A 14,374-nucleotide genomic window follows, 5' to 3' on the forward strand; every position below is an offset into this window, starting at 1 on the left:
GGGGGCTGCTGGGCGAGCAGAATAGAGAAGGGAACAAAATGCTAATAAATCAGCCAGCCAGCCCTTTTCCCCTCCCCTCAGTGGAGTCAATGGAAAGTGTCATTTCACATGCTAATCCCCCTCCGATCTCTTTACAACACCTTTTCCGAAAAGTGTTTGGGAAAAGTCCTTGTGGCCCGTTTACAGCTCCCCGCCGCTTCAGATTCCTTCTTGTCTAAGGCCGCGGCCCCGGTGTGGGTCTCTCCCTCCAGCAGGGCTCCTTACAAAAAACATCTCAACAAAGACTTTGGAGTTCATCAGCCTCCCACTGAAATTCACAGCTGCTGAACAAACTAATCCCCTCTCTTGGCCTTTCTTCCTTTCAATGGGTTCTTGGCTTCAAAGACACTTTGGGAAAGGACTTTGTGGGGACTCACACTGCTCCCTCAATAGAAGTTAGTGCAAGCATTATCTTCAGAGCAAGTGGCTTTACAAACAAATACTGCCTAACAATCTCTGCCCCTCCAGCTCCCCCAAACACACACAAGCCTAGCCTGCAGACATGATGTTATCTGCCACAGGATTAGAGCTCTGCTCTCTGTACCCAGGGATCCTTTCCTGCTGCCCCCTTCCCCCCAAATTCTTTGTCAACCCAAAGGCCTTCTCACCCAACTCAAATGCCTTCTCTGGTGCCCGGGTGCTGTGAAGCCATGTGCCCACACGGGAGGAGGCAATGCTCACTGCCCGCAGACTGGGATATTGCCAGCCAGCAGAGATGTGCTATAAATGGAGAGCACTTTCCAGCGGGGTTTGAAGGGTAATATACCACACCAGGGCTGCAGAGACAGGGCCTCTGCCACAAGCCCCTCCAAGACTTTCAAGCGAGTCACCTCACTTCCCCCTCTGCTTGCTTTCAAAGCAAAGAGCTTCAGGGATGGTGCTTACAGGGGTAAACACGAAGCAAAACAGAGCAACAGAGGGGCAGGTGGGAAGGAGTCACATCAAAGGCAGGATAAACAGCCAGTCTCTGCACAAGCACCGGGTAGCAGTAGCTATGTGTGCTGGAGGGACCTAATGTCATATGTATATGAGAGATTGTGGAAAGTCTGTGCTTATTTCTCAGCAGTAGAAGTGGCCTGAGTTAAAGAGAGCAAAGGGCGGGACTGCAAAGAGTACTGTAACTGAATCCAAAAAGGCAGAGTCTAAGAAATGCCAGGCTTGTTAAGTTATCTCAGAAAGATGGGACTTCCCTTATACACTCATTAAGCAAATGCATGCCACCTGGGCTACCTGTGTGACAACCCCATTCTGATGCTGCACCAATGTTACCTTTGAAAATCAGCTTTGCTTGTCCCTGCTGGGGGACAGCTGTTAGGCCAGGCTGTTTGCTAACTGCTCCAGACCAAAAGCTCTTCAAGACTCCTTCACACTGGGTGCCTCTGCCAGCAGAACTACAAAAGCTTGTTTTCCTTCAATGCATGTGGTGTGTCCCTAACACCCACAACTCTCAGAAACCCCTGGGCCTTTCTCAGCAACAGCCCTCCCAATTTTCACCATTCAAACAATCTTTTCAAGCCTTTGCTTCCTTTGAAGTCCTCCAGCCTTGGGCCATGTCATACAGTCCTTCATATTTCAGAGTTTCGTGACAGGGTTGTACATACATACTAGCTAACTGACAGAAAAAAACCCCAGAATTTCTTTCTTTTGTAAGAAAGAAGTTTGATTCCCCCACCTTTATCACAATATTATGTTTCAATTCAGAATTATATTCCTTCTTACCTCCTTAAAAAATTAAATTAAATTGGCCAACAGATTCCTAAATCATTAACTAATGATAAGAACTGACAATTCAAGGGTATAAATTTCCACACAGGTCCAATCCTTATCCTAGTTCAGGCTGCATGGCTTCAGTGGTGTAACGTTTATTTCCAATGGGAGATAATGCCATCAAGGGCTCTGTGTTTACTTACTCACATACTTCCAACTCTTCATGTCAAGTGCAAAATCTCAAACACTGCTGAGATTCCCCAAGAGAACCTGAGTCTGGGGCCTTCTTGTGTCTGATGAAGATGAACAGTCACAACTGATGCAGGTGATCTGGAGAAGATCAGTGCTCTGACCCTGCAGCCTCAGGGAGTTTGTAAGACCTGAGGTCTCACCACACCAGGATGGATGCCACCCATAGCAGCAGAGCCCAAAATCTGGTTTGCCCACACAGTTCTCAACTGCCCCCTCTGTGGGTGGCCATGTAGACTGAGGAAGTCTCATGCAGCCAGAGTAACAAGCCTATGAAAAAAAGCATCACAAAACACAGCTTTTATTTCACTGTTCTGTAATTTCTCAGTGCATCAAACCGCAGCAATAGAAACAACACAGCAGCAACAAGGAGGCACTTTGACCTGGAAAGGAGTGAATGAGACATGTCCTCTTTCTCCCTTCTCTGATTCTCCTCCCTCCTAAGTCTCATGGTAGACTAGGTTGATTCGTGTATGTCACTGAACCGCAGGCCCACGATAGCATTATCACTCAAGCAGCAAGCAGAGCAAATAGGGGCTGGCTGCATCCAAATCTTGGGAATAAGCCTTGCTCTCAGCTATGGATCAATGATTATGCTGCCTGGTTAGTAACAAGGATGTTGAGAGAGCAGGCAAGGAGGGAGGAAGAGAGGGAAATAAACACACACAAAGATGTGCCCTAAAATCCCATCTACCTTCCCAGATTTCTTCCTCAGGACAGATGTGCTTAATTCATCTACTTCCAGAGGAATTGCCACAGTGAGGACAAGTCTCAGCACAATCCATATCTTCAAGTCCTGACAAGATCACCTCCTGCAGCATATTCCTACCACCATAGTGCCAATGGGCCTTTGAGAACCACCTTTGCATCTATGTGTAGGTAGTATGAATGCACCATACCTGGAGCAAGGAGCTGTCTCTCCCTGCTCAAGTCTGAGCTGGTCAGGGTAGCTCAGAGATCTTTATGGGACTTAAACAATCCCTCCTGCTCTTAAAGTCCCAAGGCCATCTGAAAAACCTGAAGTAGGAAGCCTTTAGATAATACCAGTAGGTAAAAGTTCAGCTGTGCTAAAGTAAAAGAAGTTAAAAAGGCCAGGAGCCAGAAAGGGCAGGTTTTAGCCCCAAGACAGGATGTGACTGGCTCCAGGGAGAAACGCACAGAGCACAACCTGCCAACATTCCTGAATGGGAGAGTCACAGAAACTGGAACGGGAAATTATCCCTGGATCTGAAACATTATGGGCTTGAGCCTGCAGATGATAGGGGAAAAAGATATAAAGGAAGGTGGATAGAGGGTAAACAGGAGACTTGACTTTTAAAAACAAGAGATCTAGGTGAAGAAGAGAACCAAAGCTGGCCCAGAGTAGACTAGTAGTTAGTCCCAGCTGTACCAGGATATGGGTGCAGACGGGTGAAAGGGTGAGTCAAGGATGAGAATGAAGAGAAAGAAGGAGCCAGGAGAGATTCTTGCTGCAGCCCAGCAGAGTGAGGACACACCAGCCTAGGTTCCCAAGGCAGCCCAGCTACCACTCAGGAAGTTTACTCTGCAGCAGGGAATAGAGCTTGAGGCTCTTCTGTGGTGGTGCTGCAGGTACCAGCCCTGTTTGTTTCCTGAAAAATAGAAAGCAATGTCAGCCTAGAAGGGAAAGATTTTCCCCTTTGTGCTGGGGATATAGGGAAGAAGAAGGACCCCTGTGCAACTTGGACAACCTGAAATTGAGATCCCTGGGCTGAAAAGTGGCCTCAGACTAGTAAGAAAGAAGAGAGAAAAAACAGTCTCCAGGAGCTGCAGGCACCAGTGGGCTGTCTGGAAAGTGGATGGGGCCAGGCGTGCTGGCTTAGCACAGTTCCAGGCACTGGCACAGACCTATTTCTCCAGAGTCAGAAGGAGAGTCCACAACCTGCAGCACATCAACAGGTGAGGCAGTCCACTAGCTCCTGGTGTGCACTGTTCCACACTTTACACATTCAGCTTGCCTGCTATGGTCATGAGGACTTTCAGGATGGGCATGAAACCAGACACCTCACTGAAACTGCTGCTGCTCACAACTTGGGTGTGAACCAGGAGACCCTGTGGGTAGTTCTTAGCCTCAATGCATCGGGCAATTTCGTGGAGACCCATGAGGATGTTTGGAGAGAGCTGTGGAGAGGGAGAAGAAATGAGTCAGCATGTTCTGTGATATAACACAGGTTTCTCTCCCTCCACACCCCACACCCTTCATTACTATTCTCTACTTCATTTTCACCAAACAGCACCTATACAGTCAAGCACTGGCAGGAAGGATAGCTGTTTCTCCCCTTGCTTTCCCAGACTACAACTGCCAGCTGGCATCAGCAACTGGCATCAGCAACTTCAGTTTTCTAAGCTAGTTACACTATGTTCACACTTAACCACTCCCAACAGCCCCTTCCCATCCACGATCTATGTGCCAGTATACTTCTCAAAGGGTAAAAGCACTTTTCAGATATTTCCTCAACTTCTCCTTACACTACGTCTGGGCCAAAGTTAAGAAAGAAGATACAAGGCAGGCTGGATTAATGGTCATTACAAGGCTGTCTTCCAAGAGAATATGTGCCAGTTACACTGGTACAGACACCAAGACCCACAACCCAGAGCCAAGGTGTGCTCAGGGCCCCAGCAGGACCATAAGGAATGGTGGCATCTACTCACGGCCTGCTCGCGCAGCTTCTCATACAAACACTCCAGCCGCTGCAGCGCGTCCTCCAGCTTCCTTCGTGTTTTCTGAAGCAAAACAGGTATTGCTCGTCTGCCAGAGCTTCAAAGGCACCTCTCCAGAGCCAAATGCTCTCACTCAGTCCCTCCCTTCCTCCGTCTTTCCACAGCACCTTACCATTCAGCTGCATCTCAGCCTCTGACAGCCAGGGCCTGTGATACAAGCCAGCCATGCCCTCACTCTGCACATATACATACATGTACATATATACACATTCTCTCCCCAACACAGAAAGATGGATTGCCCCTTTTCCCATCTCCCAGCCTAGGCATTCCTCCCTTCTGCCAGTACTTGCAGACCACAAGACAGACTGACGACTTCCAAAGTGTGAGAAACATCCACTAGTTGACCCATGGGGTGTTCAAACTGCCACACCCTGACTGGCCTAAGAAAGAGCTTCTTCCTGGTCTCCTTAGGGAAAAGAGGGAATATCCTTCCCACTCTAGGTAACCACCAAGGAAAGTGTGTGAAGTGAGTACTGAAGCTCTGATGAGACTGACCTCATTAACCCCATCTTGAATAATCAACTCACAGGTAACTTATTCCATGAACACAAATGCCTGGCTCTGGGCACTGCTGGAGCAGGCCTGGAAGCCACAGGAGTTCAGGTGCCTTGCACTGCTGTACAGAGCCAGCTATTCAACCACCATCTGAGTTAAGTGCTTAAGCCCAAACCAACAGGCCTTTCTCTCCATAGAGGGAACCTTTAGATTATGCTGCAGAAATTGCTATGCTGCACTCCAGAAAGCACAGAGCAAACACACTGAAGATGCTGCTCTAATTGCCTGACTCTGGCATAGCAGTCTGGGCTCAGTGTTCATCATAACACCTATCAAGCAGAGTTATTCTGGAAGGCTTCTTAGTGGCCCCAAGCCCTGGGAAGACTTAGCAACCTAACACAATGTGCAAACACTGCTTTTCTGCTTCCAGACAGTCTGGCCTGACACATTAACCCAATGTGACATGTGCCAATAGCCTTTCAGGAACCAGGGTGGAGAAATTACATTTTCTTGGACACAAAGATTGTTTGGCTATCTCTTCCACCTGGGATATCTCAGCCTTTCCCTCTAAGGTCTAAAGATAGCTGGTAATAACAGCTCTGCAGGAACTATCTGCAGATCAAGCCAGTGAATTAGCTGGGCAAATTCTTCTACTTTCCTTAAAAGAAAGATCCAGGAGGACAGAATCATTGCTTCAAGAAGGCAATGAGAAGGAGGGGATAAAAGTTAGAGAATGCATCTCAGCTCCCAAGGATGAACAAGCCTGCAGCCTAAGGGAAGGAGGCAAATGGAGATTAACTTGGTTATAGGGATAAGACTTTTCCTTTCTTTACCCAACCGAAACAAGGAAGCACCAGTCAAACATCTGTAAGGGAAAAAAAGTCCAATATCAGAGAAGGGAGGACTTACTGGATCAGTGGCCACAGCCGAGCAGCGCTGCACCAACCCTTCAAATGTAGCCTTCAAAGCCTGGTGCTCAGGGGGCAGCTCCTTCCTCTCAATGCTTTCCCTAGGTAGCTGGTGATACTGACAGAAAAAAAATGCAGCTGAATGAATGCAACAGGAGCATGAAAGGCCAGAGCAGGTAGATTCCCCTCTTCAAACTAGAGAACAGAAAGAATTTCACCCCTTCACAAACCCAGAGAATATCTGGAAGCACAGAGTTAGGTTATCTTCAGATACAGCTCCAGGCCTCTGTGGATTCTCAACTCCCAGCAGGCTGACAGCCTGCCTGGTCTCCCTTGCTTTCTCTCACCCATACCCAGGTGCCATTTTTCCAACCTGGCAATTCCTCTAATGCTCAGCAGAGATGCTTTGTAGGGGCTAGGGAGCAACATAAGCCCTCTGCAGTTGCCAAGTAGTAAGAACCTCAAAAGCTGAGCTGTTTTCCTACTTGACAAGATGCTGGTGGCTGGGGAATGCCCCACTTTCCCTGGTACCTGTAGGCTGCCTTCCCTGGGTGCTCCTGGGGGTGACTGGCCAGATTCTTGCAACCTGGATAGCTGAGGATGGATCCCTTGGGGGTCAGCAGGCATGCCCATTACTGGAGCTGTGATGGGGGCCAGAGGAGTAAATTTCTCAGGCAACTGTCAGCAAAGAAAGGAAAGCAAAAAAAATCAAGAAAACCAAGTCCAAGGAAGAAGGGCTGGTTGCTTCTCCACAGAAAAATTCAACATCCTTTCTAACTTGAAGAGTCTGCAGTTCTCAAGATGATGAAAGAACACATCCCTGTTCTTTCAGCCCCCTGACTCAGAGAATAGGGCCCTTCCTCTTCCATCCTAGACGAACAGTCAAAGCGACAGCAAGAAAACCCCTCTGAAATTGCTCAATCAAACAGATCCGTTACTCCTGAGAGCACTGGTCCTCAGAAAGCCGCTTGGTCTCTGCAACGGCACGAGCCCTGAATGTAGAGATTAGCAGCAGTAAAGTGTCCAACTGAGCAAGTATTGGGGAAAATCCCACGACATGGGGGGAGATTCCTCTTGCAAACACTTCATCATGCCCCTGCTAAGCCAGAGAGTCATGACAGATTCTCTCCAACAGGGCTAGATCAAAAGGAGATGGCTTTAACAAGGGGCTAATCCTGTTGTAGTGAGCACAGCCTGAAGCAGGTTCCCAGCTATGCTGCCAGAAAAAAAGGGTGAGAAGTCTGTTCCAAGCTAAAGAAGAGGGTTGGGGGGTGGGAAGGATGCCAAAGATGCTTCTCATCACACCTGCCAGCAGGCACCAGTGATGGAAACAGGGTACTGAGAGCATTTGTTGCAGAAGAGCTCAGCTCACAGGCCCTCCAGTGCAATCACGACAAGGCAGAGAGCTGCAGGACCAACACGGCAGGCAGCTCACAGCTACACCTGTCCCAGCTTCTCTCAGCACAAGTGCCTTATCATTTGGTATCAGCATCTGAGGAAAATCACTGTTCTGAGGGAAAATGCTGCCCCTAGCTATCAGGTGTGAAGAGAATGTGACCTCCTCAGCCGCTCTCAAAAAAATTGTGTAGGCAAGGGCATAAGATTAAATCTGTATTTTTAACAACAAATTATTGTAGGCAGCCTGGGAAGTACTGACAGAGGATGCAACATTAGAGCTGATAACCATATTACAAAACAGCCACCCTGCAGAACAGCATGTGACTTTGGATGGCAAAGAGCCAAGATTGCTTGGACTCCATTCCTAGCCATGAAGGCAGTGCAGACGTAGACAGAGCAACAGGGATAGAGACCTGCAGAGTTTGACAGCGAGCATTTATAGGAATGTATCTGTCACATGGAACTCCCTGGCTAAAAGACAACCAACACATATTGTAGCTGAAAACTTACCTTTTTCTTTTGAAGGCCTCCTCTTCCAGTAGAGGGATCACTCCAAGATTCCTGAGCTGCCAGGACAGAGGACAAGACACAAACCTCAGACTGTGAGAAGCTGGTTGCAGCAACAATTCATGCTCAGTTTAGAACTTCCTTCAGGAGAAGGCCCTTTGGCTCCAATTCCCTTGTCATTGCACCTTTAGACTGTTTCAGCTGAGGAATTTCAAATCCAGCTCACAGGCCCATGAGATGTTTTTGCTTCCCCTTCCCTTTCTTAATTTCATTCTTAGTATCCTAGTGTGTGGAGCTGATATCTGATCAGACTGAACTGGCACATACCCACTCCCACACAGGAAACTTTTTTTTTAACTACCTGAAGCTTTCTGGATTCTGTATAAGCTGCAGAAGTCAGCCTCAGAGTCAGGCCTGAACCTTGGTGGGGACCTGCATAAGTGTGCATCTCACATTTCAGGAAGTTCTTGGAGTTCCCCAGAGAATATGGCACTGTGGTAGCACAGCCAGAACCATGCTACAGGTGAGAGGGCTTCTCACCAGTACTCACAGGAATGCTCATGGTGGCAGTTCAAAGCAATACAGGCTGTTCTGATAAAGGCAGAAAGATTTAGGGGTGGGTTCCCTTCCAAAATCATGTTCAGAACCAAAGCTTAGCAAAATTTGCTGACTGCCAAATAGAAGGGAATAGACTTAACCAGTAAATGCTTTGGGAGCAGAAGGGTGTCTCAGCAGATGCCTCTGTGGTACTCTAACCTCACTCCAGGTAATTTAAAATCCATCAGACAACATGGCATCGAAAGACTTGCATCCACTCTTCATTCTGCAAAGGTCAAATTGCAACTACCTTGTCTGCTACTGTCCTGTAAAGGTACCTGCATCTTTAGACAAAACCCCAGTAATATAACCTCAAGCCCATGAGACAGGAATAATCTGTGAGAAAACAGAGGAATTCTAAGGGGGCAATATCAGAATTACTGGAGCTCAGAGCCACACTTAATGAGCTACTGATCCTGAACTGAGCTTTAAAAATCGCAGGGGTAAGATGCAAAAGGTGCTTCATTACTTTAATTACCTTTATTATTAAAATCCTGGCAGCCTCTTTTTGCTCTCCCTTTTCCCATGATTTCAAGACTCACTCTCTGATGAGTTTGGATCAGAAGTTTAATTAAGTTGGCACCTATTTCTAGCTTGGAGATTCTGTGCCCTAGAACTCTGCTGGCCCCCACAGAGTCTGTGGCCCAGCAGTCCTTGGCACTATTCCAACCCAGTGGCACTCTGTATCCTCACTGGAAACAGCTATGTAAATTATACCCTTTAAGCCAGGCATTTAATCATCAGACATGAGAAACAACAGACCCTGGTGCATTTTGGTGGGGTGAAATACTATCTTCCCTATGCTACTTGTGAAACAGAATTTCTCACCATCCCTGAAAGGAGTGCCCCATGGCAGCAGTCTCCAGCAATGCCTGTCCTAGAAAAACAAGACCATCAGAGGCTTGAATCAGGGATTATCCTGGCCAGAAAGGAGATGAGCCAACATGTTACTGTCCTTCTCCCTGTCCCTGACACTCTCAGGAACTTGGGATTTCTGCAAGTGGAGGTGTCTGTTCATTGTGTTAGTACTAATGTCCATGAGCTGTAGATACTACGTTCAGGAATGTCTAGAGCAAACAATTTTGGCCAGTCAGATTGAGTGATTTTACAGTCCCTTTTCAGATTAAGAAGAATACAAATCAAAACCAGAAAATAATAGCAGGCAAGAAAGCACTCTCAAGGGAGCCAGTTTGCACTGCTAAACCAAGCATGCCATACACTGCCATTAAAACTGGGGGCAAATGCTGCCAAGGAGAAGGGAATTTCTCAGTTGTGAATTCCTGAAGGGCATCTTAAACCTAAAGAAGTGCTTGAACTCCTTGTCGTGGAATCATCTTCCCTTAACAGGGAGAAACAGAGGGATTTTGTTTCTCTGCTGAAGGGACACCTCCGTCTCTGGAGTCCCACTCCATGCAGCCAGACTGCTTGGGGATGTAAATGCCTGCAAGTACTTAGATTTCCTAAATGAAGCTATGATATTTGTGCCTGGTAGATGGTCCTGTCAAAGAGCAGCAATCAGAACAGTGACAGTCCACAAAGACATTGAGCCTTACCCCACTGACAATGTAGATTAGAATATAACTACCTTCCAACACCAATGAATACCAAGGAGAGAAATCAGTAAAGTATCAGTCAGAAAACCCCTTGGGTCCAAATTTTCCCCTACACACAAACTAAGATTCAAAGCCAAACCTCACCCTTTAACTAAAGCCAAAAAGGATTTCCAGTTCCCCTTGGAAAGAGTCCCCAGATTCTGCTTGGGAAGCTGTACTTCACCAATGCTTCTACTGGGACTCCACCTCTTCCAAACCACAGGAGGAAAGCACAAGCAAAACCATGCGCAAAGCTGGGAGAGTAACAGGGAGAGATGAATGACAACCACTGGCCTGTTCCTCACCTAGAGAACCAAGACAGGAAAACTGTCTGCTTCCCTGTCCTGCTGGCCCAGCAACTGCCTGAAAAGACAGAGACTGAAAATGGTCTAATACCTCCAGAACTGGAGGGAAATAGAGAAGGAAGAAGCAGGAGACATTATTTTCTGTATCCAAACTCATGAGTAATAGCACAGTACTTTTATTTTACTTCCAATATCCCCAGCTGTCACTTACTAGTCCTCAGGACAGGTATGTTCCCTACCCCACCTGGACAGCTTCCCAGGCATGCAAGGGAACAACAAACAGCAGTGAGCATGCACACATGCACACACATCAAAACATGCATTTCACTGGAAGCAGCAACTTGCCTGCCCCACAGGTCTGGAGGTTTCTCTGGGTACTACCTGCATGATCCGTGTGGGGATCTAGCCAAGGGAAGAAACCTGAAAATCAAGGCAGGGTGGAAAAGGCAAAATCACCAACAGCTCTAATTCAGTGAGTAATTTCACTGGACTACTATGCCAAAAAGCTTTTCAGGAAGGAATCTGTTCAGCTGTAGCTTAGAGCCTTTGGTGTGTAGTCCCCACAGACTTCACACAGTGGGATTTGCTATCCTTGGATAAACACAGGTCAGCAAAGGATTTCAGGTGAAGGCAAACATCACAGCCTCAGCTCCTTCACTCTCAGCATACGTGTGGCTTGGAGAATCATCTGCTCAAAAATCTATGGATTGTCAGCCTTGTTGTTAGGGATCTCCACAGCCTGGCTAAGCCTGTCCCTTGAGACAGCAGAGAATTAATAAACACCAGATATTCTGGGAAATAGAAGGAATGCCCATCCATGGGGAACTAGGTCCAACAACACTCTTTCTATTAATCATGATAGCAAGGACTTCACACGATAGACTGGATTCAAACTATAGACCCAGAGGGGTCTAAAACACTGCAGAGAGGAATCCAGAAGTGATTCCCAGACAAGCCCTTTATGACAACAGGAAGGAAATGGTAGCCCTAGAGCACAGCAGACAGAGGAATTTAGTCCTGAAGCTAAATAAGGAGTATCTCATGGACAAGCTCTCCCACAATTTCAAATACACTTCTCATGTAAGTTGCATGAGCAAGGGTGAGATGAGCAAACCTTCCATCAGGGAACCACCACCCTCTCCATCAGAGCAGATGCCTTTGGAGTAGATGACTATTCAGGGTGCACTGAGGACCTGAAGAGACATCATCTTGAAACCACAACCTGGGAGACAGAACAACTGAGCAGGCTGAAAGAAACTGTCACCATTGTTGTGTTCCACCACCACAGCAAGATTCAGCACTCTCTGCCTGTAAGGTCTGCCTCAACACCACATCCAGTGGTGAGACAGACCAGACCTCAGAAGATCCATGTCCACTACACACTGCAAACCCCACCTGGGCTTGTTCTGGACACACAAGTAACACAAACAGTACTTACCTGTGGGAGGAGGAGGAACGGCCGCTGGCAGTGGTTTAGTAGATGGAGCTCCAGGACCTCCCTGAGGATAACCCATGTTCATGGGGCAATTGAAAGGTGCTGAAGAGAAGTCTAGAGGAGACTGGCTGGCAACAGGGAGAGGACAGGCTGCAGGAAGCTGAGATGATGGGGCTGAGGCTGGAGTGAAGAGGGCCGGTCTGGGTGGTGGAACACCAGGAGATGTCATGGGCATCAACTGCCCTGGCAGAGAGGGTTGGCTGGAGAAAGGAGCAGGACCAACAGGTCTGACTCCCACCGGTCCAAATGGCTGAGACTGTGACACAGCTACAGACAACAAGGGGAGTGTATCAGCATGACTTGTTTCATGTGCCAACTACTCATGAGACTATCCTTCTTGGTAATAAGCCTTCCCTTCTTCAAGCCATATATTTTAATATTCCTGCCCCCCTAGCCCAGGCTACATCAGTGAAACTGCCAACAAGCCAGCTGTGGCTTTTCCACCCCTATATATGCTTAGTATCAGCACGCATGCAGCAACAGTCACTACAACTAGATCTGTCAGAAGCACTGAGAAGCCTTTTAGACAGCTGACTTGTTCTTTGTCAGTACAATAGGCCTGTGAGTAAAAAACTAGAGTGGCCACCCACATTGAAGGCTTTAGTCTCAGAAAACCTAGAAATGGACACAACTATCAGACAATGCTTACCTGGCCCTGAGACTGCTGCTGGATTCAAGCCCAAGTTGTACTGTGGGTATGGGTATGTGTCTCTGGAATAGACACTTGTTTGTGGACCTGTGTTGGCCTGGGGAGGGGCAACGTGGTGAGGTGTCACAGGCATTGCTGGCACTGGCTGAGGTGTGAAGAGGGAAGGCACTGAAGGCTGAGATGGTGCTGAAGGGGCAAACGATGACGGATAGTTGGGCTGCAATAAAAAAACAAAGAACTTGCAAATGGCCAACAGAGTCATATGCATACACAATACTAGCAGATGCAATTCCTATCTCTGTCACTTCTCAGGCAACAGAAGCTGCTGCTGCTGTTGGTGCCCTGGATGCACTCAATCAAAGGCCTTTCCCACCATGTAACTTGCTCAACGTGATGAGCACCACACTATTTCAGAGTATTCTCCAGATCTCAAAAGGATTAGTCCTCAGGAGCAAATTCCCATATAATGACTTCCTGGAAGCACAACCAGGAGGAAATAATGAAGGAACAATAATGGAATAATAGAGATTGGAAGCAAAACTTTGTGAACAGTCTTCTTGTGCAAGAACTGAGATGAAGGCGTGAAGATATCTGGGTAAGATGAGCATAGCAAAATGACCCCAGCCCCTTTCACCCTAAGATTTGAGATCTCAGTGGATCACTATACTTGTAACATTCTCCTCTGGGGACTGCATGTAGGACAGGGCTATGTGAAAAGATGCCAGGCCACTGACTTTTGGATTGCCACAGAGCTTGTGTTTGCTCCAGTGAACGACATCAATGAGGAGCTCCTCAGTGTCTGCAGTTTATGTCATCTCATATTACTTGTTATGCTTTCCACAACCCAGTAGCCTTCCTCCCTCTTCCCAAGCCACAAACACCTAAGTTTAGGGCCTACCTTCTCTGGATGTCTGGGACCTGCTTTGTGGGCCGCTCCTTCAAGGATGGAACCACTCTTGGTAGCTGCGGGTTTGATGACCCCTACATTAACACGAGTCGAGGGAAAAGGGGGTGGCTGCTGATCACCCACACTCTCTCCTTGAGCATGAAAGAGCCGGTCTCGGAGCTGTTCAATCAGGAGCTGAAACGAACTATACTTTAGAAAAAGCACTTTGAGAGCCCCAGACAGAAAATGCTGGGGAGGCATTTAAAGTAGACCCTGACCTAAAGCACTGTGAATCAAACTGCAAAACTAACCATGTCCCCAACAGCCACCAGGAAAAAAATCTCAACAAATGGTCAGTGACAATCTGGGTATCACCTGCCATACTATCAGGCAGATGAAGTCTCCCGGATCCTTCCCCTAGTCTTTATAGTATTCCCTCCCCAACCCCTACCCACAGTTAGGCACTAGATGGATTTATTTCAAAGTGCCAGGTGACCTCCTCATTCCCTTCCTCTACAAGCTAGTTTCAAGAAGAGAGGCAGCTTCCCTGGCAAGCTGCTTCCCAATGTTGTTCTCCAGCAACCATTTTACAGTTCTATAACTCCTTCCTTTTCCTTGAATCAAAGGCACTACAAAGAAAATGCAAATGAAGACAAAACCCATATCCTGGAATAGCTTCCCCCCTCACCCTCTATTCTCAAGTTAGCACAACTAAGGTGAAACTTTAAGTCCTGATGCATGACAAAACCCCAGCTCTCTTTCCTACAGTCTCCCCCCCCCCCCGCCCCATACTACTCTTTTCCAAAAC

The 14,374-nt window shown here is 47.4% G+C and overlaps 1 protein-coding gene across 1 annotated transcript in view; it reads right to left on the reverse strand.

Moving 5' to 3' along the window:
* Window positions 1-2,278: 2,278 nt before the first annotated feature.
* The window catches only part of SEC31B (SEC31 homolog B, COPII coat complex component), a 30,598-nt gene continuing 18,502 nt past the window's right edge, over window positions 2,279-14,374 (reverse strand). The window contains exons 18-26 of the mRNA XM_031063352.1: window positions 13,579-13,763; window positions 12,681-12,897; window positions 11,975-12,298; window positions 10,918-10,956; window positions 8,046-8,101; window positions 6,669-6,815; window positions 6,139-6,255; window positions 4,666-4,737; window positions 2,279-4,134 (exon numbers count right to left, since the gene is read on the reverse strand). Of these exons, the coding sequence (XP_030919212.1) occupies window positions 3,955-4,134; window positions 4,666-4,737; window positions 6,139-6,255; window positions 6,669-6,815; window positions 8,046-8,101; window positions 10,918-10,956; window positions 11,975-12,298; window positions 12,681-12,897; window positions 13,579-13,763 (1,337 nt within the window). The 3' untranslated portion in view covers window positions 2,279-3,954. The remainder of the gene's footprint in view (window positions 4,135-4,665; window positions 4,738-6,138; window positions 6,256-6,668; window positions 6,816-8,045; window positions 8,102-10,917; window positions 10,957-11,974; window positions 12,299-12,680; window positions 12,898-13,578; window positions 13,764-14,374) is intronic.

The sequence above is a fragment of the Geospiza fortis genome, unplaced genomic scaffold, assembly GCF_000277835.1.
Source record: "Geospiza fortis unplaced genomic scaffold, GeoFor_1.0 scaffold130, whole genome shotgun sequence".
NCBI lineage: Eukaryota > Metazoa > Chordata > Aves > Passeriformes > Thraupidae > Geospiza > Geospiza fortis.